This window comes from Castor canadensis, chromosome 14, assembly GCF_047511655.1.
Source record: "Castor canadensis chromosome 14, mCasCan1.hap1v2, whole genome shotgun sequence".
NCBI classification, from domain to species: Eukaryota; Metazoa; Chordata; class Mammalia; order Rodentia; family Castoridae; genus Castor; species Castor canadensis.
In genome coordinates this window covers 8,749,989-8,774,437 of record NC_133399.1, presented here as the reverse complement: position 1 = coordinate 8,774,437, position 24,449 = coordinate 8,749,989, and the positions used below count along the sequence as shown (strand labels likewise).

General features: G+C 60.4%; 1 protein-coding gene across 1 annotated transcript; it reads right to left on the bottom strand.

The window, feature by feature from the left end:
* Positions 1–2,146: 2,146 nt before the first annotated feature.
* On the bottom strand, positions 2,147–23,330 carry Ap1m1 (adaptor related protein complex 1 subunit mu 1). The gene is made up of 12 exons (XM_020167740.2): positions 23,172–23,330; positions 18,595–18,751; positions 16,982–17,049; positions 16,243–16,373; positions 15,639–15,786; positions 9,346–9,472; positions 8,982–9,124; positions 8,783–8,854; positions 8,447–8,605; positions 3,030–3,155; positions 2,836–2,911; positions 2,147–2,757 (listed from the first exon to the last, which is right to left on the bottom strand). Exons 1-12 carry the CDS (start codon positions 23,211–23,213, stop codon positions 2,735–2,737), a joined length of 1,272 nt encoding a protein of 423 aa, XP_020023329.1. The 5' UTR covers positions 23,214–23,330; the 3' UTR covers positions 2,147–2,734.
* Positions 23,331–24,449: the final 1,119 nt, after the last annotated feature.

Genomic DNA, 24,449 nt, shown 5'->3' with positions numbered 1-24,449 from the left:
CAGCCCCGCCTGCTGCTCCCAACCCGTGTGGACACGGGGCTGTGGCGCCCCCTGCTGGACGAATGGACGATGCGCCCAGCTGGCTGGGAGCCAGGTCTCTCTGTCATTGGCGGGGCCGGGATTTGAACTCAGGGCTTTGCGCTTGCAGAGCAGGCGCTGCACCGCTTGCTGCGGTTGCTTTGGAGCTGGGTCCCCGGCCAGGCCGCCGGGCGTGCCTCGGTTTCCCCACGTGGCCTTGGGGGCTGAGGCCGGGCTGTGCACGGGCCCTGCTTGTCCTGCGTCCCTCCCTGTGTGGGGACCAGCGGGACACAGCTGGGTGGTGGCTGAGCCTTCAGAGCGTGTGACCTTTCTGGGCCTCGGTGTCAGCGTCTGTCACCATCCAGCCGGTGGCAGCGAGGTCACCCAGCCGCTCGGTGGACCGGTCTGCGGCGTGCGCCCCCTAGTGGCCCCAGCGGGTGCCGCCCGGGGCTCAGGGACACAGAGGTGCAGGGTGGGGGCGACCCAGCCACCAGGAACAGGTGTCACTTGTACGCGTGTCTCGGGGCATTCGGGAGCCAGGGGCGGTGAGCAGGGGAGGGCGTCCTCAACACTGCGACCTTCACTTTTTTCCTACTTTTTTGGTGGCTGTGGGGGTGCTGCACCCTTTAAACACAGGGGAGGCCCGAGGCTGTGTGGTGAGGAAGACGCTTGCACTGTTACTGTCACTGTCACTGCGCTGGGGTCCTCCCTGACGCCCCCGGGTCACCCAGCCGCACACCTGACGCCTGACCCTGTGGGTCCTCCCCTAAAGACACAGCCCCGTGAACACGCACCTTGCTTCAGACTTCAAGACTTTTTGTGTTTTTTTTTGGCGGTACTGGGACTTGAACTCGGGGCCTTCATCTTGAGCCACTCCCCAGCCCTTTTGTGTGTTGGGTGTGTTTGAGGTAGGGGCTTGTGAACAAGCTGCCCGGGCTGGCTTTGAACCGGGATCCTCCCGATCTCTGCCTCCCGAGTAGCTGGGATTACAGGCGTGGCCACCGGCGCCGGCTCTGCTGTGTATTTTAACGGTGTCACTGCTGCAGAAGACAGCCTGAGTTTCTGGCAGTGAATCCCCAGTTTCCCCAGCTTCCCCACGTCTCCCGCCTCGGCTCATCGCTCCTGACCGTGTTGTGACCTTCCACGTTGGGTCACTTGCTTGTGTCTCAAGTGCACCCTTTGGGATTTTCTGTGGCTCCCGTTTGCTTGAGGAATGTTTTCATTTCAGCCCTATTTTTGTTTTTTGGGGTTTTTTTGGCCAGTACTGGGGTTTGAACTCAGGGCCTTAAATCTGCTAGGCGGCCGCCCTTCCACGTGAGCCGCTCCGCAGCCTCGTTCTCAGAAAGCCTTTCCAGGTTTAGAACTTGGGCTGCAGGTCCGCGTCGGCTGTCAAGCAATCAAGCCATGTGTTTTTCCCTGGCCGCCTTTGGCATTGTCGTCGCCCTGCTGCGGGGCTCAGGGAGTGAGTGACGATCGCGCGGTGTGTGACAGCGAGCACGGCCACGCCGCGCCCTCTGACGGGTCAGGACGATCTGCTGCTCTGACGACGCTCCAGCCTGGGTGATTTAGAAGGAACGGGGGTGTCGCGCGTGGCCCTGGAAGCGGCCGGGGCCTCCTCGCATGGCAGAAGGGCGAAAAACGCAAGCTCCCTCCACCCGGTCCGTTCTAGTCACTTAGCAGTGTGGGGACGAAGCGGGGCCTCACCCACGGGAGCCAGGCGGCCACCGCCGAGCTGCACCCCAGGCCTTGAGTCCTGTCCACAGGACGGGGACGGGGACGGGGGTGCCTGTGGTCTCCCCACCTCCTAGGACCACCACTTTGGCCACGGGTTTCCACACCTGTTTTGGCGGGGACACGGTTCTGGGGCTGCTGGAGCACCAAGGGGGACACTGGGAGGGTGGCAGCTGTGGGTGCGCTCCAGAGAAGACCCCACCTCAGTGCGGCCCCCCAGGGCCTCATCCCCACTGCTTGCTCCAGGTCTTGGCAGGGGAGGTGGGGGGGATGCTGGGGGCTGGTGACACCTCATGGGACCGCACAGGTTGGTGACACCATGCAGACCCTTCCCTCACTCATGTCGGGCACTCAGAGCAGGAAACCACCGTGTCCCAGAGAGGAGGTGACAACAAGCTGAATGCACGGTTTAATGCAGGTGGCCCACAGGACGGGGGCACGGTGGCCAGCGTCTCCTCCCTGAGGACCCTCAGCGGGAAGAGGCTGGGGCCGCGGCCCTTGCGCCCCCGGCCCCTGGGGAAAGAAACACTGGTGTGGCCGAGGGATGGCGTCCAGGCCCAGCAGGCCTCGGGAAGGTGCTGCTGGCAGGTGGAACAGCCAAGGACAGGCCAGGCCTCCTCCTGCCCAGCGCTGCCCAGCTGCTCCGGGACTGGGTGGCCGTGGCCATGGGGATGGGGAGGGGACAGAACAATGAACACACAGAAACACGGGGACCCCATAGTCGATGCGGTCAACAGAAGGGCTGTGGAGCAAGGCCGGAGCTGGCATCGAGTCCCTGGGCTGGTGGCTGAGCTGTTCACTGGGGCCGAGGTCACCTCCGCCCACGCTGAGGGCGGAAGTCCCGGGGCGGCGGGGCGACGCGAGGCTCTCTGGGGCAGGGGCTTCTGAGAGCGTCTGCAGCTGGCAGGGTGGCGAGGAGGGGTCCTGGGCAGCTGGAGTCCAGGCGGCTCCATCGTGGGTTTGGCAGGAGCACGGGGCGGTGGCCTCACTGGGTCCGGAGCTGGTAATCTGGGCAGCAGAGACTGGGTCACCCTCGGCTCGCTCCCAGGCCGTCCTGCCCCGGCCCTGCCCGCCCCTGGGCCTCACCTCCGTTCTGCGTGATGTACCGCACCCAGGGCAGCGCCTGGTAGCCACTCTTCTCGATGATCTTCAGGTAGCGTACCTGCGCGCACGTGTGCGGCACCGGCCTGAGCGCGCCGCCCGCCAACCCGCAGCCCTCCCACCCCGGGCAGCACAGGCAGAAGGGGCGCAGGGGCAGGGCGCGGGGGCACGCAGCACACCTGGATGCCTGAGGTAGTGAAGTAGGGGATCTCGAACTTGACACTGAGGGGAGGCTTGCCCTCTTTGTCCTCTGCCTCCACGCTGGGCAGGCCGAACTGCGCCCGCATCAGGTACTCCTTGCCGCCCTGGCGGAGCAGACACGGAGGGGTCAGGCCGGGCCGCCCTCTGCCCTGCTGTTCCCAACGCACTTGACCTCCAAGTCCTCTGGGCATGGGGACCAGCTGGACCCAGGGAGCCAGGACAGCCTCATGACCTCTCGGGGGGAGAAAATGTTGCCACCGAAGAACCCACATGGCAGCCGGAAGGCCAGCGGCCACCTGCCCAGGCCAGAGGCCCAGGAATGGCCCCGCACCCCATCTCAGGGCCACGTGGGAAAGAGAAGCGAGAGGCCCATGGAGGCCATGAGTGGGGTGAGGTCCCAGGGAGACACTGGTGGGGGCAGGGGGAGTGTCCCCAGGTCCAGGAAGGCCTGGCCACAGCCCTGCTGTGCCCTGGCCACGAGGAGCGGCAGCCTTGGCCTGGCTGTGTCTGTACTGGCCTCGCCCAGGTCCCAGATCTGGCACAGACACGGGGACGCTGGACTCCGGCCGAGAGGCGCAGAGCCTGAGCTGGGTTCCACCTCGCCGTGGTCACAGTGGGAGGCGTGAGCGCGACCCTGGCTGCGGTGTCGGGTGCCGAGTGCAGGCAGGGACGCGAGGAGCCATCAGGTTCTGCATGAGGCACAGGCCTGAGGGTCCCTGACACCAGGACAGGCGAGCAGGGAAGCAGGTGGCGCTGCAGGAGGGCTGCCCGTCCCGTGCGGGTTCCACCTCCTCCCAGGGACGACATGTGCAGACTGGCTCACAGACTCACCCCACACACCAGTGGAAAGGCCGCTCGATGGCCGGAGGCAGGGGCTGAGGCAAGGCTGGCACAGCACTGGGAACCAGGGCAGCAAGGGCAGGTGTGGGGACGGGCCTGACGCCACAGGAGGGCAGAGTTGCTATGGCAACAAAGCCCCAAGCAGCACGGCAGCCCATTCTGGGACAGAGAAGACAGGACGTGGAGGAGACCCGGGGGCGTGGGTCACAGTGCTGCTCTGGCCCCGGCTCAACAGCGTCCTGGTGGACAGTGTGGTGCTGTCACATCCACCTCGTGGGCGCATGGGTCACACTGCTCAGTGGTTCGGACGCCCCATCGTCCTCCCAAGTACATGGGTCACCGACAGCAATGACCTTCACCCTCCACCAAGGACACCTCTGTGACCTATAAAAGCCACGAGGCACCGAGTCTCTGAGAACACAAGCGAAGCTCGCTTGGCGCAGAAGCTCCGCAAGGTAAGGACGCCACACAACGCGGCCACGGCCTCCGGGGACACAGGCGGCCAGGGCTCATGCGCTCGGACCAACGCAGATGCCCAACAAACGCCAGGTCACCGCCAGCTCAAACCCCAGCTCTGCAAAATTACTTGAGCAGAACCAAGTCAACGCAGGGGGAGGGAAGCCCTGCCCAGCGCTGCCGGCCACGTCAGGGCCATCGGAGAGGGAGCCTGGCAGTGGCGCTGCCCCAGCAGAGGGGCGGCCGTTCCCGGTCACTGGCAGAGCTCCCCCTCTGTCCACAGCCCCGGGGCAGCGGCTGAAGCAACGGAGCTGGGGGGAAGCCACGGGCTGCCAGTGTGGTGAGCACCGCAGCCTGAGGGCCACAAGGGAGGCCAGCGCCACACAGCGTCCCCGGTGTGGCTCTGTGGCGGGTGCCCCACAGCGCAAAGGGGAAACCCAGAGGGACACGCCAGCAGCAGCAAGGGACGGCGCTCTGCAACCTTGCCCAGCCTGTGGCCCGTGGCCGCAGGCTGAGACTGAGCGAGGCGCACAGGGACACACAGCACCCTGGAGGTGTCACGAGTGGCAGGACACAGTGCACAGAGCCACGGTCCTCCCAGGGGCAGCTGGCCCAGGAGTGTCACTGGCTCTGAGAAGTGATGATGGGTACAGCTTATGCCCAGGCCACTCTTGAGGGCCACATGTGAAAAAACAAGCCAGCATCAAGAAGCATTAAAGGAGGAGGGCGGAGGGGCTCCAGTGGTAGAACACCTGCCTGGCAAGTGTGAGGCCCAGAGTTCAAACCCCAGTGCCACCACCACCAAAACAATCACTATTTAAAGCAAACAAAGTGCTTAAACACAGTGTGGACGGCACACGGGCGATGGGCGAGCGGGCAGGAGAGCTCAACCTCACAAATGTCTCCATTCTCCCCTTTTCCTTGTCACTGCACACGGGCACACAGATGCTGAAGGAAGAGCCCACAGCTGAGGGTGGGACACGGGCTTATAGCAAGGCCTCTGGGGAGAACAGGCTGGCTGCTTGGAAAGCAACCCAGCACTGCGTGAGCACGTGGGACCTGAGCCACACGGCTCTGACGGCCCCAGGAACAGGGGCCTGCAGGATGACATGGGACATGGCAGAGGGAAGCGGCCCGTGTCTCACGCCACCCACCATGCTGTGCTTCAGGAGGACCTGAGGTGGACGGGGAAGAGCCAGGGGAGTGACTTCAACTCCAGTCCCAACAAAGGAAAAGACCGACAAGGGACATTGTGACCTGGTGACACCACTACCACAGAAGCGATGAAGACAGCTCACAGCAAAACGTGCTGGAGGAGGTGTCCAGAGACACAGGACACCACAACGGGGCTCCTGGGAGCCAAGACAGGAGCCAGGCATGAGGAGGAAAGGCACCCGGCGTCACACAGACACGCACGCCCACTGTGGTGACGCCGGAGGAGGAGAAAACTGCGCTGCAGCTAAGCTTGCTAGCAACTCCGCAGTGATGTGTGGGAGGTGAGGCTGGTGGACCCCAAACTAGTGAGCCCTACAGAGGGGATGTGCACGCTGCACGGAAATCCAGGCTCTGCGTAACCCAACTCAGCTGTCCCACCCCCAGAACCCACCTGAGGCCACAAGTCTCGGCATGGAGTGACACACTAAAGCCGGGAATTAGGAACCTAAGTGTCCTTTAGGGTGGGCGAGGAGCTGACTACGCTGAATTAACGTCACACAGTGAGACACCATGCAGCGGTAAAAAAGTAAGGATTAGCCAAAACAATGCTGAAAGAGGACAGAGCTGGAAGACTCACTCTTGCCGACTTCAAAACCGACTACAAAGTAAGTGACTGGAATGGATGGTTGGGGCTGCGTGGGGCTCAGTGACAGACAGCTTATCTGGTATGCAAGAGGCCCTGGCTCCCATCCCCAGCACTGCAGAAAAACAAAACAAAACAAAAAACCCTAGTGTGGCTCTGACCTAAAGACAGACAGACAGACAAGTAGAACAGAGGAGTAAAGAGCCTAGAAGCAAGTCTGCGCAAGTAGCTGGATGTTTCTGTGACAATGGGGAAGGGGCGCTGTCCACTGAATGGGGTGGCCCCTGGATCTGCGCGGGCACAGAAGGAAGCCTGGCTGACACCGTGAGTCAATGACAAAAACTAAGTCGAGACGCCCAAGGAGTGAAAGTAGAAAGTCTTAGAAGAAAACAGGGCCGAAGCCTCCCCAGTATGGGACTGCCGCTCCCTGGGACAACACTAGAGCACGGGGGACACACGGAAGGATGGACAAACCGGCTTCATGAGGACCAGCAGCAGGCCGGAGTGGCACAGCTGAGGGTGTGTTCTCAGCTCGTGTGGAGCCCTGGGTTTGTCCCCGGCACTGCAGAAAGATGGCAGACTGGGTGTGTGGAAGGCCACTGTAAGGGGGCCACCGCGGGGCGCCTGGGGAGCGGCCACTCCAGAGAACTGAATCCATGAAGCTCCCAAACAGACCCAGTGGCCCGAGGAGAACCGGGAGGGGACCACAGCATACATGGGCAGAGCGCTGTGCCACCGACCGTTGGGGACCTGCCAAGGGGCACTGGGACAGCAGCCACCTCCGCCCCCACAGCTCCAGCAAGGACAGAAGTGGGGTGCTGGTGTGCTGGGGATGCGAGCGTGTGCTCAGCAGCCTGCTCGCCCAAGCAGGGTCTGGAGGCACGCGGACCCCAGCACTCACAGCAGCCTCACACTCCACGGCTAAGTGTCCACTAGCAGACAGACAGAAAGACAAGCTCAGCACCGCACGCCGTGGGCTGTCTCCAAGCCTTTGTCCCAGCTCACGAAGGAGCCCATGACGGTGCCCAGGGGACAGAGCAGGACGCAGTGGTAGAAGCAGAGTGCACTGGGGGCCGGGCAGGCAGGGCGCCAGTCTGGGATGACAGGGTCCTGGCGATGGCCACTGCACGGCACACTTGAGGCCGTGCTGAGGACAACTCGTTCCATGCCTCCTTCCCAGTCACGGGCAATCCATGAGCGGCGATGGGCCCTGCACTGCTGCTCAGGTCGCAGGAGGGGACGGGGCCACATGGGCTGGCTGGGGACAGACCCACGCTCGTGGGTTCTGGGTCTGGTTTCTGCTGAGTGCGCCCCTTTCGCACTGTCATAAGGTAGAGGAAATGGACGTGGAGCCATGGCTTTACTGTTCCCTGCTCCTCGGGGGATGGCGCCTGAGGTCAGCCATCTGTGTGTGGTTGTCCTCGACCCGACACACCAGTGAGTTCACTCTGCCCTGGTTTTTTTTTGGCAGTACTGGGGTTTGAACTCGGGGCTTTCTGCTTACTAAGCAGGCCCTACGGCACTCGAGCCACTCCACCCGCCCTTTTCACTCTGGTCACTTTGGAGATGGACTCTCGCTTTCTGCCAGGCTTGCCTGCGTGGCTGCGTCCAGCCAGTTTGATGTGGCGTCTCACAGACTTTTTCCCTGGAGCTGGCCTTGAACTGCGATCTTCCCAATCTCTGCTTCCTCGGTAACTTTGTTTTGTTTTTAGACACGGAGTCTCGCTCTGTTTCCCAGCCTGGCCTGGAACTTATAACCCTCTTGCTCCAGCCTCCCAAGTGCTGGGGCTACAGGCAGAACCTCTGCTCCCAGCTCCTAAGCACTGCTTTGAAGAGGGGATGGGAAAGAGGAGACGGGCTGACGGCCTGTGACGGTTGCTGCCTCTGTGGACTATCATACTGCGGCCAGAAGGACGTCAACACCACGGGGACGCTCCGACAGCACACACGGCTCTGAGGTGGGTCCTGCAGCCCCGCCCAGTCCCGCCCCACTTGGGAAGGACAGACAGCTGGCTCTGCTCCTTGCCCATAACCACAGAAAGCAAGAGCAGACAGATGGACCAGCAGGACACGCGCCGAGGCTGCTGGCAGCCGCACTGCAGTGAAGATGACGGACCCACCCTGTCCCCGCCCCATGTCTCCTGCAGGGAAACTGCAACATGGGGTGCAGGGAAGTTTCTCTGTCACAAAGTCCACGCTCCCAAGAACCCGGCAGGGAAAGCAGCAGCTTCCAAACGCTGGTCCACACCAAGGACCCCACCCATTCCCAACCTGGATGCCCGGGCGGCACTGAGGGCTCACCGGGAAGGACTTGATGGACCACACGATCTCGCTGTTTTCGGGGACCCACTTGACGCTCCCGACTGTGGTCTTGAACTTGGGCGAGTCAGCGTCGTTGGGCACAGGGATATGGATCTCCACATTGTTGGCCGTGGACCGCCGCTTGAACTGGCTCTTGGCCTGCAGGAGGCCAGGTGGGTCAGGGACCGGAAGGGAAGGTGAGGCAGCCAGCCCGTCCAGCCCCCGGCAGGGCCACACGCCCCGCTGCAGCTGGCGTTCCCAAGTCCACGGCCTGGAGGAGCTCTGCGGGTGGCCGCCTGCCCATGGGGTGTCCCTTCCCGAGCCCCAGCCACTGACCTTGACCATGTACTCGATGCGGCTGTGCGAGTGCTTCTCTATCACAGACTCGATCCAGATCAAGGGCTTCACCTGTGGGCAGCGAGAAGCCACGGCTCTCCCCGGCTCCTGCCTTACAAAGCCCACTGCCCGGAAAGGAGCCAGGCCCACTCTCCCATGGGAGGGCCCTGTGTGCGGCCACCCAGCCGTGGTCACTCACATGGGTGTTGAGGCGATAGGACATGAGCTCGAACTCGCCGTCGGGAGGGATGAAGGAGATGGTGCGGTCATTCTCGAAGCGCGACAGCCGCACGCACTGGTGGAACTTCACGTCCTCCAGCTCCACAGACTTGCTTTTGCCACCTGTGGGGACCAGGACGGGCAGGACGTGAGGGTCTCTCATGGCACTGCTCTGCCTGGGCCACCCCTGCCACGACAGCATCTGGGCCACACACGCCAGGAGACCAGGCAAATGTGCAGGGTGCGCTGGTGCGTGTGCCCTGGATGGAGCCGTGCCCTGGCCACAGGACGGGCTGCTCCAGGGCGACAGCCTCCCCACCCCCACTGGCCTCACGGGAACTCACGGCCCGTGTTGTCGAAGAGGACCTTGTCGTTGAGGCCCAGGCGCAGCTCGGGCATGCCCGACAGGAAGACGCGCATCTTGATGGAGCCCACGATCTCGCTACGAAGCACGTTGCCATTGGCGCTGACCTGGGGGTGGAGGGGACATGAAGGGGCCATCGACTGCCCACAGCACTGGCTCAGCCTGCCACCTCCCCAGCCCACAGGCCCAGAGCCCTGGGCCAAACCGTCCATCGGTGCCACTCCCCATAGCCACAGAGTGTGAGGCCACATCTGTACCAGCAGGCATGCCCACCTCGAGGTCACCAACTGGGACCCCCAGGCTGCACATGGAGCGGGGTCTGCTCTTCCTGTCTGAGGAGGCAGGAACGACCAGTGTCCTGTCTTTAACACAGTGGCCAAAAAGTGTCCCACCTGTGCTGCCACCGAGAGCAGAGGGGAGACCGGTGCCCAGTGAATGACAGTCCGAGAAGGACGAGAGGCAGGACAAGGCCCAGCAGGCCATGGGTGCTCACTCTCCACTGTCCCACGGTGCCGAGCGGCTGCCCCATCCCATGTTCTCGAGCCACACCTGGCTGGCTGGCCCTGCCCTCACTGCTGGGCCCAGCGTAGGGAGCTGCTTAGCGGGCACAGGGGCCTCAGGCACCCCACGGGCCAGGGCTCCCAAGGGCTGCAATTGCACCTGCCTGGCTCCTGTGGCCCCACTCGACCGTGGCAGCCTTTGTTCCCGTCTCAGGGATACCGTCTTGGTTGTCACTGAAAATGCGTGGTCACCGAGGCTAGAAGGTCAATCCACAGAGCAGAACCCAGGAGCCGCCCAGCACATACGATCAACCTTAGACCTGCAGGCAGCCATCAGGACAGGTGGCCCTAGTGGACAGGGCTGGCCACTCACAGCTGATGCCCCTGGGTGCACAGCTCAATGAAGAGTGGTTCGCTGAGGGACATGTGGCCTGAGCTGACGCGTGCGGCCGCTCCTGGCGCGCGCCCTGTCTCTGAGAGGCTCCCGGGGCTCACTGCTCCCCGCAGGGCACCCTGGAGCCAGTTGCCACATCCTAAGCTCCATCGCCATGCAGACAAGGCCCAGCGGAGGACAATGTGTTGTGAGGTGGCCGCCCCACTGCTCCACAGCTTAAACAGTAAGAAGTGAAGGGCCAGCGCTGGGTGTTCTGGAATGGTCTCCAGGGAGGCACTCCCATGGGCAACTCCATGCCCGGGGACTCAGCCTCAGGACCATCCCAGGTAGGGGAGACGGGCACACATGCCCTTCTGGCCACTGCTGTGACAGTCGGGAGTGAACGCTAAGTAGGCCCTGCACTCTGTGAGGCAGGGAGAGGCGCCAGGTGGCCTGGGGACCCTGCACAGAACTGGCATGGAGGAGCCAGCTCTGAGCTTACACCAACCTCCCTCTGCCACTCACCACCACTGCAAACCTGGGCTGGGAGCCCTGGCGGCTGCTGGAAGGTTCTGAAGGGGCGGCAAGTGGGCTGGGAAGAGCTGCCAGGAGAGGCAGGCACCTTCTCCCACTGTCCCGGGGCAGTGCGGTGGACACCTGCAGGTGCAGGTGGAGCTGAGCACTGTGGTGCAGACAGTGGGGAAGGCTGACGGGGAGCTCCTGACACTGGGGCTCATGGCCACCTCCTTTCCTGTGTTGGTTCGGCCTCCAGAGCCAGGTCATCCCCACAGCCTGGGGCAAACCTCACTGCTCTTTCCTACCTACTTTGTTAGGCTGCCTGACGGTGCGTAGCACAGCAGGATCAAGTTCAGAAAGCCCCAGGGATCTAGAAGTGTGGGACTGAGAGCACACAGAAATCCATCTCCAGAGCCTGGAATTGCGCACATGAGGTCTGATCATTTACCAAAGACTTGCAGGACTCAGCCAGCTGCCCAGTCCCTTGCTGACTGCTGGGCACAGCATGCTTGGGACAGAGGCTTCGAGAGTGACACTGATTGTCATGGCCCACAGGCTTGGTGCAGCACTCCTGGCCTGAACTTACCCAGATCACTGTCAGCTAAAACAAAAATATCCACTGTACCATGTAACTTATATAAGACCTAGAATCTGATCATACAATATTTTAAAAACCCAGGATATAATCTAAAATGACCAGGCCTGTGAAAACCCATGAAGATTTCAACTCATGTGGGAGAACAGTCAGCAGACACCAGTGGGCATACAATGCTGGGACAACCAGACACACTTGAATCACAGTCATAAAAGTGGCAGACAGCAACAATAAATGCTGATACAGGAAGTCTCAGTGAAGAAGCAGGTGACTGAAGAGAAATGAAACAGAAAGTGTAGCACAGAAAACTATAAGAACTAAAATAAAAATCCTGCTGGGTCCCAGTGGTTCATGCGTGTAATCGCAGCTCTGCAGGAGGCAGAGATCAGGAGGGTTGTGGTTCGAAGCCAGCCTGAGCAAACAGTTCACTAAATGCTATCTCAAAAATCTCAAACCAGAAAAGGGCTGGCAGAGTGGTTCAAGTGGTAGAGCACCTGCCTAGCAAGAGTGAGGCCCTGAGTTCAAACCCTAGTGCCACCAAAATAAATAAATAAATATATAAATAAAAATCCTGCTGGATGGGTTCCACAGTAGTAATGAGTTCAGGAACGTGGAGACAGTGGGCAGAAACTATCCAGTGTACACGAGCAAGAAGAAATGGGATGGACAGACAATGGCAGAGGGCTAGTGCTGGGGGTGCAGAAGGAAAAGAGTGAGGGAAACCTCTTGGTTTATGACTTTGGCAAAAGACTGCAAGAAGCCAGACATTCCCCCCAAACAACAGAGACACCCAGATGCATTAAAATCCAACTGCTGGGTGCTGGGCTCAGACCACAGTGCTCACCTACCATGCAGGAGGCCCTGGGCTCCATCCCCAGCAACACAAAAAGTGAAAACAAAAGAACAAAATCTAACTGCTACAAACTAAAGACAAAAGAATGGGAAAGTAGTCAGAGGGAATACTGCTGCCCATGGGGAGTCAAGGGATATGGGCTCCTCAGTGGGAGCCGTGGGCACAGAAGGAAGTGGTCCAATTGTCCAGGTGGGAAGAGGAGGCTGCTGGCCAGCGAGCGCCCTTCAGCTAAAGGTACAACTTAGAGACAGCTCAGGGAGGGAGGCTGGGGCATGTGCAGCCAATGCTGCTGCTCTTTGAGAACAACTCAGACGCATAGTGGATGGGGTGGGCAGTGATGCCAAGGAAATGTGTAGAGTCAGGGAGGAAGTGCAGGCCACAGGGATATGTCTCCTCTGGGGTTCTTTAGAGCACATTGGACAACTGACAACACAAACCTCCCCACCGAGCACAGACACGACAGAAAGGCGACCTGAAGAAGGGGTGGTGATGCTCCCACACTGCAAAGGAGTGGCACGACACGGAGCCACGGAGCCTGTGTGCACCCGAGTACACACAGTCTACAGGTGGGGCTCTGAGAGGACTCACTGGGTGGTGCTGGCCTGAGATGACGTCATAGGGCACACCACTCAGTCTACACGCTGTGGCTCAGTCAGTGGACGTGGCCTCCTGAAGCCACCAAGTGACACAGTAAACACAAGACACTTGGGGCTGGTGCTGGCGTGACATGGCATACTAACAGGGAAAATTTAAAGCAGGAGTACATTAAAAAATAATGATAGCACTGAGGACGTGGATCGAGTGGTAGAGTACCTGCCTAGCAAGCATGAGGCCCGGAGTTCAAACCCCAGTGCTGCCAAAAAAAAAAAAAAAAAAAAATCACTGGCAAGCTGAGTATGGTGAGATACACCTGCAATCCCAGCGCTCAGGAGGTAGAGGCAAGAAAATCAGAAGTCCAAGGCCAGGCTGAAGTGTGGGGGGTGGGGGGAGGGACCCAGATGGTGGCAGAAAACCACAGAGAAGATCAGGAATCAAAAGCTGGTTCTGCTGACAGCCAGGAAATCTGCAGGCTTCTCACAGGACCCACAAAGGACAATGAGAGAATCACAGCCCAAATGAGGACAGAGAGCTGCCACAATCGCTAGAACTTGCAGATACTGAATTGCTATTAAACAGCACTCCACAAGTGACACGGAATGGGCCACTATCTCGAAAACGAAACCACCAAAACCCACCCAAGATGAAACAGAAAACCCAAGAACCTCTACAGCCACTAAAGGGCTGAAATTGGTGTGGGGTGCAGTGCCGGCCTAAGGCTGAGGCCCAGGGTCCATCCTCAGGACAAACCCACACACCCAGAGTCACGGGTGTCGATGTAAACAGAGCGCCTGCACCATGACAAAAGCCTTCCAGCCCTGCTGACCGTCTCCTCCAAGGCCAGCCAGGGGCCAGTGTCCTCCTCGGCACCCTCACACTGTACTCAAAGTCTGATTGACGTCCAGGAAAGAGACACGAGGCTAAACTGGACAGGAAGCCAGCAAAGTCCCTCTGTACAGTCACACATCTAGGTGCAAAGTCCCAGACACGTTCCAAAGTCTGAAAACAATGCAAGAGTGTGGGGCGGGTCCCCAACCCCATCGCTGCACCCTGGGGAAGGAGGCATGGACGCATGTGATTCAGCCCTGCCCCAAAATCTCAAAGGCGAGGCTTAGCTATCAATTAACACCTGGGCGGGAAAACCACCAAACACCGCCAAAAGCAATCAAAAATGACATATCTTTATACATACATGTAGACAGACAGACGGACATGTTTCTGGACTGGGAGACCTAACATAGTGAAAATACCCATCTCCTGAACGGATCTGTGAAGGCCACGCGACACCAGTCAAAATCCCCACAGGGCTGCTGTGGGCTGAATTCTATAAGGAATTCAGAACAAAGCCATTTTTTTTCCTTTTTGCAGTGCTGGGGACGGAACCCAGGGCTCCACACAGGCTAAGCACTGAGCTGCGCCAAGCCTGCAAACAAGATTTGAAAGGAATGATGGTGGAGGAATCACACTACCCGTTTTCAATTATTGTAAAGTCACAGTAATAAAAACGAGTCTTGCTGCTGGACCAGACACAAATCAGTGGAGTAGGACGGGTCAGAAACAGTGCCACACAAACGTACTGGACTTTACTTTGACAAAAATGCAAAAGCGACCCAACGGAGAAGGGGCTCCTCGCAAACCTGGCATCAGGACAAGCGCTGAAAACTACTTCACATGCAAAAGATGCTGGTGATAACCTCCCACCTCCTGCAAAACTTAACTCAAAATCCATCATAGAGTCGGACAGAGATCAGGAGGATCGAGATTCGAAGCCAGCCCAGGCCTTGAAAAAGCCATCACAAAATAAGGGCTGGTGGAGTGGCTCAAGTACCTGGAGCACATGCCCAGCAAGCAAGGCCCTGAGTTCAAACCCAAGTGCCACCAAAAAAAAACCAAAGATCACTAGCCATCAGGGACATGCACGTTAAGTGCACACTGCAGACACCAGGACTGCCCTTTAGGACTGTGCTACCCGCCACCCACACCTGGAAACAAAGTGCTCGCATCAGAGCCCAGACTAGACACAGTGTCCTTCAGACAGACTGTCACTCAAAATGATAAATGAACAGACACGGAGTCCTGCCCAGCACTGCAGCCTGGATGAGCCCTGAAGGCACTGTGGATTGTGGAGGGGACGGAAGGAAGCCAGCCAGGGCAGGATGTGCTGGTCCCACAGGGGATGGAGGACAGGGAAGGAGTGGGGTCACCAGGGCTGGGGGAGGTGGAGCTACGAAGGCAGAGCACAGGGTGGTCTCGGGGTGTACAAGTCAGCGCACAGCTGTGCTCAGAAGGCAACTGACTGAGAAAAATAAGAAAACCAGACAGGCTGGGCTGTGGCTGCGTTGTAGAGTGCTGGCCAGGCATGGGCAAGGCCTCGCACCCAAAACAGACAAACAATCCAAACACCAAGACACGAGGCCAAATGAGCAGCGGCAGCAGCAGGCCTCTGCCAGCCTTAGTCTTCTAGAGACACAACGCACGGACAGACGGCCCCAGAGGACAAGGCGTGTCCCTAGGGCAGCCTCCTACACCACGTGTTTTGTGTGTGTGATTTGGGCACGGTCTCACTACGCAGTCCAGGCTGGCTGGAACTCAGCTCCTCTAGCCTCCGCCTCTGAGTGCAGGGGTTACAGATGTGACCTCTGTGCCTGTGCTGACAGCACACTGCGAACCAGAGCCCGGTCCAGCAGGGCGAAGGCGGGCTGGCACCCCCGAGTCACCCACGTGCAGCTCCAGCACCTGGGGCCCAGGACCCTTCAGGCTTTGCTAGTTTCAAATTTTCACTTGCTTCCTCTCTGTCGTGGGGAGGCTAGCATTTCAGCACACAGGAACAGGAGCCTACCAGGAGGTTGACAGACTCGATGACATCCAGGAACACCTCATTCTTCCGGTACTTGATGCCCTCTGACCTCCAGGACACTGCGTTGGTGACGGTGGCCGGGGGCCGCGGGGCCCCAGTTTCCAGCTTGTGGCCTTCCTGAGTGATGTACCTGTGAACCCCCATGCAGAGTTAAGGAGGTGACATGAAGCTCCGGCCCTTGGGAGTGGGGGAGGCCCTGGGGTCAGCAGTGGGCCATTCTCACATCCCCAGCCTGCCACCCCCAGCCCCAGGGGCCCTCGGCGCTCATCTGGTGGCCGAGTGGTCAGGGTTAGGTTGAACAGGAGGTAGGCGAGCTGTTCTCGTCCCTGCGGGCACACAGGTGGACTGACCCTGTCTGGGGAGCCCTGGCTTCTCCACACGGCCCGTGCCCCCTGTAACGCAGGGCAAGGTGCGTTAGCTATGGATTGTGGGGTGGGAGGTGTGGGCAGGGAAGGTGCCAGAAGGGGCCGACGGAATGTCCTGCGCCGTCATCTGAGAAAGCGGACATTGGCGGGGCCTGGGGAGCGGGGGGAGAAGGACCCTCGACAGGACGCGGGGCGGGCGGGGGGGGGGGGGGACCGCTCACTCCTGCAGGATCTTGCTGTCGGTGGTCTGCGGGTAGCCGAAGTCCATGAGCTCGTCCAGCAGCTCGTAGATGATTACGAAGTTGTCCCGGATACTCTCCTCCTCCAGCTCCTTGAAGTACTCAGAGAACACCTGCAGCTCGGGACACGCGAAGCCTTGAGGGCAGACAGTGACCCCCGACCCACCTTCCCGTCTCAGTCGCCTGCCTCCCGGGCAGAGCCCAGACTTGGGGCTCTTTACTCCCTCAGCGTCAGGAGGGATGCAGGTGTGGGCTGGGGTCTCGCTGGACATGGCAACAAAGCAGAGCCCTCAGAGCAGAGGGCACAGCCCTTTCCTTAGCACCGACGCACAGTGGGAGGGCCGGCCCTCCCCTAGGGAATACGGCCACCTTCTGTGTCCCCTCCCCGCTCTGACCTCCCTGGGACCCATGTCCCAGGACCCTCTACCAGAAGAAGCAGGGCCAGGCTGGTCCAGGGCCTTTGTGGGTGTTGTGCCGCCAGCAGCCTGACCTGTGTCAGACAGCGCCTCCCCCGCTGGAAGGCTCTGAGCAGGGCGTGGCTGAGCCCACCCAGGCCCCGTGTCTCAGGGTGAGGTCACATCCTGCCAAGAGCCCACTGCCACGAGGCCCCAGAAGCCACGCACAGGAGGCTGTAGCTCCCTCCCACCCCAGGGCTCCGGCCCCACCGCAGCCACGTCGGGAGAGGGCCGAGCCAGTGGTGCCCGGGTCCCGCAAGCCTCACCTGCACCACCTTGTAGAGGAAGGAGAAGACGAGTGACACACAGGCGTTCTTCTTGGACGTGGCAACCACTGTGTGAAGTGCAGTCAAGGGTTCTTCTGAGGCTGCATGGCCCCACTCTCGGACCTGTGTCCCCAGTCTCCCCAGCCCACTCCTGCTGTTCACGTGGCCCACGGTGGGACACTGAGCCCTGGGTCTGACCCAGGCCTGGGACACAGCAGTCATCAGCCACACATGGTCTCGGGCCCCACGCAGCGCTCGATACAGAGTCACAAGGGCAGCAGGTAACACAGGGAGCTGTCCACTGCTGGGCAGGGGCTGTCCTGTGTGCGGGGGTGTGGCCTGGAGGGCTCCAGGCTCCTCGCCTGCTCTGTGAAAAGCAACCACGGCTGGTTCCGACTCTAGCGCCTCCTGGCTGGGGAAAGGGTACTGGGCCCTCCGAGTTCTGGCCTGTGAGTGCTGTTGCCTGGGGACAGATGCAAAGGGCCTAGCAGCCTCTCCTGCCTGCCATAGGGCCACACTGGGCACTTCTTGTTTCTCTTTCCCTAGCAGGCCTGAAAGTGCCCTGACGTCCTGCTCGTGCCAGGCCAGTGCCCTAGCATCATGGGATAGAGGGCCTGGGCCAGATGGACAGCACGTTCCCACATTCCCCAGTAAAGTACTGCTGGCCTCTCTTTCCCACGCAGGGGGCCTCCCCGACCCCCAGGGCCAGGCCAGGGTACAGGGTGCCCCTCACTCTGGACAGCCCTCCCTTCCCCTCTCTGGCTGCCCACCCTGATCCACCACAGGCCACAGCAGACGGCTTCAGGGGACGGATTGCCTGGGGACTGTCCAGAGCTGGGCCTCCAGGTTAGAGGGGAGGTCCAAGCAGGGGCAAATTCCCCTCCCACTCCCCACATCCTGCAGCTTCTGACTGGAGGCTCAGGTGTCCACCACTTCACGCACACGGGAAAGGACAGAGGCCCTTCTCCTGGAGGCCCCAGGGGCACGCAGTCACCGACACTGGTGGCCCTCTGTGATGGGCTGTGCTGCTGCACTGGGAGAAGGGGATGAGGTCCACACAGGCCTTCCTGCAGTCAGCAGCAAGGGACCAGGAAGGTCTGAGGGACCCCAGGGCCTGAACCTGGCTTGGCCTGAGGCAGGGGCTCAGGATCAGGATGGGGGGTGAGGACTCCCTCCCGCTCTGTACCCTAACCCTGCGGCTCAGCAATCTCCCTCTCTGGATGCTGGCCCCAGCCTCCTCCCCACCCCACGTGCACCCCTGTCTCCTACAGTCTGGTCCCACTCAGGAGCCACAGACCTGGAGAAACAAATGTACCTGCAAGTCTCCAAGGACGTCCCATCACACTTAAGGGGACACTGCCACCTTCCCTCTCCAGGGCTCCAGCCACCCCACTGATGCTCCTTTCCCTGCAGTGCCATCCAATGCCTGCCTGCACTGCTGGCCGTGCGCAGGTCTCCAGGATGTCATCTCCTGTCACAGCCCTCCTTTCACCCCCACACGTGTTATTGTGTGCCCCGCCCATCTCCAGGAGGGCCGGCGTGTCCGAGCCCCGCCCTGCGTCTCACACACATGCGCGCACGCACGCAAAGCCCCAGCTGCCCACGTGGGATACGGTAGAGGTTGTTGTGCTTGATCCACATGAAGCGGACACCGCCGTGGGCGAGGATGGGGGACAGCATGCCCTCCTCCTCCTTCTCCATCAGGATGGGCATAAAGTGCTCCACCTCGGACATGTCCACATCGCCACGGTAGTTCCTGCAGATCAGCACCTAGGGCGGGGACACAGGACAGGCTTTCACCCCGAGTTCTGCAGCCTGGGGGCCCAGGGCGGGCCTGGACGTGCCAGCTGCCTCCCTGGGGACCCTGGTTCTGGCCCTGTCGTGAAGGGACCCAACTCCAGGCCAATCTGACCTCCACCCCGGGGGACCCCCGGAGGCCAGTGTCTTCCTCGGTCAGTGTCTCTCTGCAGGCCAGGGGCGGAGAGGGCTCTGGGACGCAGGTCCAGGACACAGCCACCCAGAGACACAGGCATGAGCGACCTGCAGTCCCCACACAGGCCTCCTCAGAGCCTTTCCCACACTGGTCTGCTCGGATGCTGAGTTCCCAGAAGGGTTGCAGTTCCCTGACCCACCCATGGTCTGTGCAGAAGCCCTGCTTCCGGTCCCTCCCCACGCCTGTGGCATAGGGTGGACAGCATGTGAGGCCTTGGTGCACTGCAGTGGGAACGTGGAAGGAAACATCGCTTTGGAAAGCCAAGCACTTGCTCAAAAGAGGACGGCCAGGGCCCGGGTGGCTCAGTAGTGAGCACTTACTGGGCCCTGGGCTCCGTCCCCAGCACCCCAAAAAGAAAAAGCCAAAGCCAAGCTCAGAGCGACCATGTGCTCAGTTGTCCCTCCTGGAGCTGGTGGCTACACAGTCACAGGGGCTCTCCCACGCCAGCATGCACAGCAGTGGAGGAGCCAATGACCACTTCCCTCAACAGGCCACCAAGCAGACACGGGGCAGCAACCACAAGAACGGACCCGCTGTGTTCCAAGACATTCAGGACACTGCAGTCCGTCCTGTGACACAGTGCGTTCATTCATCTCCAGAGACGACTTCTGGCACCTGACACATGTGAGCTCTCCAGACGTGGCTGTTATGCCACGTTTACAGAATGGTGACAGGGGAAAGTCTGACCACGTTCAGTACAGACGCAGTTAAAAAACAGTTCCACGCATGGTTGGAGAGCAGACCATGAGGACAAGGAACATGGGGATGGCGGGGGGAGGGCTGACAGTACTTAGAAAATCCCAGAAAATGGGGACAAACACCGGAGTAGCTGCTGGGGCCAGGGTTGCACAGAGGGCAGGACAGCAGCGGGATGTGCAGAAGCTTTGGGGTGACGGGTTGGGACTCTGGCTTCCCGGGGGTGTTCACCTGCCGACCTCATCCATGTGAGCTACACCTGGCTGAACGGATGGGAGGATGAGCTCTGCCAGCCTGGGCACAGCCCGCAGGGAGTGGTTGCAGCTCTTGGGGACTGGACGGCCAGCCACAGGGACTCAGCACACACTGAGGGCATGTGGAGTTGCCCTTGTTGGAGCTGCCTGCTGGGGACCTGTCATTTCAGAAAATGTGTGGTCTTACTGCTTCTGCCAGGGAGGAAGACGGAAGAAGGGGGTAAGCGGGGAGGGGAGAGAGGGCGGAGCGCCTTCCTGTCTGTTGTGGCCTCTACAGGCACAGCACCCTGGGCCATCCTGCAGCTGAGGCGCAGAAGGCTCTGTGGGGCCTGGCACCCAGTGGGTGGGCTTGTGAGAACTGGGCCTGGCTCTGGCAGAGGGACTCCCTTGTGCCCACGCACATCCTCCTTGTCATCCCTATGAGGTAGATAAGGTCTCACTCTGTAGCCCAGGCTGGCCTGGAGCTCACGATCCTCCTCTCAGCCTCCTGAGTGCTGGGACTGCAGGCATGACCACCTCGGCATATGTCAGCAATGGTCAGGGGGATACTGCCTGCCTGAAGCCTGCAGAAGCGCAGCTGTCAGCCTCTGAGCAGGACACCCACCCGTCTGATTGCCTCGGGGTCACCTCTGCCCCTGGGGTCCCAGGCATCCAGCTCCTGTGGCTGTTGCTGGCAATGACAGGAGCCCAGGGTCTAGAGCTCAAGGACAGCACAGGGGTGGCAGGGCTGCCCAGGTGGTCACTCACAGTGTGAGCATGCACCCTGTGCCCTGCAGTGTGGCATTGTGTACACTGGGGACACAACAGTAACCTAGGCATACACTTTCCCACACTGATGCATTTGTAGGGGGACCTGGGCACCTCCTGAGGGCCTGAACCACCGAGGACCGATGGGACAGGTAGGGCAAAAATCAGCACAGCTGAAGTCTGGGATGGGGACAGTGGACCAGCATGGCTGAGGTACCAGTGGGGACGCACCAAGGGACCTGGAATCGTGATTAAGTGGGTGAGGACAATCTCGGAACTGGGTTCTGGGCTCCAGATGAGAGCCGAAAGTAGAAAGTAGGATAGACGGGGGCAGGTGACACTGAGGTGGCAGCCCTTCCCCTGCCGGGTCCCCATGAAGTGTGAATGTTCCCAACAGATGCTTGATGCGGTTTCTCCTTACAAACACTGTCACCTGTGTTAGCTTCCTCAGCCAAGGCCATCTCCACAGTCACATCAGTTGCTTCACCTGCTCCTCACAGCCCCTCCAACACTCTCTGTCCACATCCCTGCCTCACTCACCCAGCCAGCTGGAGCCTGAGCAGTCTCTGAGCCACCCACATGGGATCCTGCCTCAGGTCCTTTGTGTGAACACCCTGGCCTGGCCTTCTCTTTTCTCAAGCCTTGGCTTGGACCACGTCTCCTCCAGGAAGCCTTCCCTGCTTGCTCCGGCCGAGCCCACATCCCAGCCCCCGCACCCTGACCTGCGTCCCCCACTGCCCATGCCACCCATGCCATCAACTGCAGTATGTTTATCTGTTCTGTCCTTTGTGACTGACGCTCCTGAGAACAGCAAGCCCTACTGTTTAGTTCAAGGCCTTACCTACCATCTCCAGCCTTCCAGCCCCGCAGGCCGCTCGCACCTCACCCTCTGTGCTACCAGAATGCCATGTGTCCACCTGACTGTCACCTGGTCACCTTGCTGAAACCAGCTCTGGCACAAGACTCTGCCAGGGAACCTTTCGCAATAGCCCCTTCTCACAGCCAAATGCAAGGCTGAGCAACTGTTGTGACCTGGGGCCTCGCCACAGGCCCGGCTCTGGCAGTCTCTGTGTACCGCAAGCCATGGGCAGCACCAGGCCTGGCTCACATGCCCGCACACGAGCCCAGCAGAGAGAGTGGGGCTCAGAGAGGGGAAGGCACCTGCCGAATGGCACACAGCTTAGCCCTCTCTCCACAGCGCTAGCACAGGCCTGGCACCTCGTTTCCTGAAGGAATGAGCTGAGACACACAGCCTGCTGCACCTCTAGGGACATGGTGGCCGGGGCAGGGACCGTAACATGTGCCATGAGGTGGAGGGGACACTGTCTCCACCCTGCCCTGGTGCACCAGCACCGGGACTGGTAGTTGTTGACTCTGACTCTGGCATCCAAGGCAGGCCCCCACTCGAGAGACCTGGCGAGGGTGCTGGGGGGGGACACGGCTCCGTTTCTGAGCAGCTCAGGTCCCCTCAGCTAGGAAGGATGATCCCTCATGTCACTCATGAACACTGAATCTGCTCCTGATGCCTCCACATTCCAGAGGACAGTCACCTCCTACACCTTTGTGCCACGGGCTGGGGCGCAGCTCTGTGGCGAGCACTTACTGGCATACATGAGGTCATGGGTTCATCTCCAGCACCACACAACAATAGTCTTCTCTCTCAGATACCTCTGGGGACGCTGCCCGGACCCTACACATGTCCGCCTCCTCCGTGTCCCAGCACGGTTTGTCACTCTCCCTTCAGGGGACCCCTAGCGAGGCTGACTGCCCACCACCATACTTAACGTTTCTTTATGCTTTTCCAGATGAGGGTGCATCTCCTCAACCACTGTGCACTCCCTAAGGACAGAGACGGCTAACCATCCACTCCAGGGGACCCTGCTAGCAGCCTCTCTGCAGACAGTAACTCAAGGGACTGGAGATTCCTAGGCTGGGTACTCCTCGGTGACAGCTGTGACCTTGGACAGCCTGCCTCACCGCTCTGTGCCTCAGTTTCTCCCTCTGTAAGGTGGCGCTCCCACCACGGGCTTCCCCCAGCCCCGATAACTCAACGTCACCACGAATGCTAAAAGTGCTGGATAAGCAGGAGCTGCTGAGCTCCGGGGAGGCGGGACTGGCCGAGGGGCCACAGTCCCCGCCAGTGGCGCCTCTGGTCAAGGGTCGCGCGGTACCCTCGGCTGGCTGGACCCCGCCCTCCACGCGGCTTCCGGGTCCCCACGGTGGACCCAGGCGCGCGGGGCAGGAGAACGACGCCGCCGGTAACCTGGCAACGGCCGCAGCCCACCGCGTTACCTAGCGACAGGGCGGGGCTCACGGAGTGAAGACCACCGCCCGGTTACCTAGCAACAGGGTGTGTCCCTCAGGTGAGGGACATCGGGCCTCCCGGTTTAAAGCCAGGGTGGGGCCCATTGGCCGGTTACCTAGCAACAGGGTGGGTCCCCCACAGGGCGAGGGCCCCGCTGGTTGCCTGGCAACGGGGAGGGTGGGGAACCTTCAGTACCTTGCCCTTCAGGTCCAGCACGTAGACGGCGCTGGCAGACATGGCGGCTGCAGGAAGCCTCGGCAGCGGCCGAGGGAGGCGGCAGCGGCGCGGACTGCCGGGCGTTGAGCAAGGCCGGGCGCACCCCGCGACACTTCACTTCCACTTCCGGTCTGGGGAAGCCGCGCGCGGACCGTTATGTCCGGCCGGGGCGGGGCTTCGAGGACTGCGCAGGCGCGAAGCGGAGCGTGCGCAGGCGCAGCGCATTCCTCGCGATCTTATTTCTGGTCCTTGCCTCAAACATCCCGGAAGTAAGACTCCGGGGGGCGTGGCGTGGCGGGCTGATTAAATCGGGGCTCCCTCTGGCTGCCTCGGCGGGAGGAAGCCGGGGCTGCTGGAAGCCCCTGCTGTGGGCCCAGGAGGGTGACGGAACCTGGTGCTGGAACCGACCCGAGGTCCAGCTCTGCAGCTTACAGTCGGCGAGGGTGCTAGGCCGGATGACATGAAAGCAGTCAGCATCTGAATGTCAATCGAGCCGCATCCTCATTGCCTGTCACCTGTCAGTGTCAGCTTTTATCAGTAAACGCGCGCTGCCTGTTTATTGCCTGGAATACGCTCGTAAAACCACGCCCGGGGCTGGTGCCTCGCATGTGGGCGGCCCAGGGTTCCATCCCCAGCAATGCAGTTTTAAAATCTGCTGTGGGCACTCGGGCTTTCAGCCACCTGCATTCTGTCCCAGTGAACCATCGCAGCGCGCGGGGACCCAACCCGCAGTCGCAGGCTTGTGCTCAGGCTGCCTGCGTCTCACGAGTCTTTTATCTTCCTATCTGGAAGATGGAAAGATGCTTTTTGCAACTCTGTGATCATACATCCTTTGCTTCGGATGTGGTACAAGTGCAAGAACATCCAAAAAAAAGCTGGAATATTTGAATCCTGCGTTGGAAGCATTCTTGTGCAAAGTATAGAACAAGCAGCCAGAAGTGCTTTGAAAACCAGTTCCCTGGCGAATAAACTCTAGGAGGAATCTGATTAGAAAGATTGGATGGTGACTAAATTCGGCTGAGGAAGAAATCAGGATGTTTAGAAAGAGGCAATGGTGTTGGGTGTGGTGGTGCATGCCTGTAATCCCAGCAGAAGCAAAAGGATAGCATGTTCCAGGCCAGCATGGGCAGCATAGTTAGACCCTCTCAAAAATAAAGTAACAGTGCCTGCTGCAGTAAGAAACCCTACTGTGGACCTGCCTAGCAAGTATGAGCCCTGATTTCAAACCCTAGTATTGCCAAAATAAAAGATTTTAAA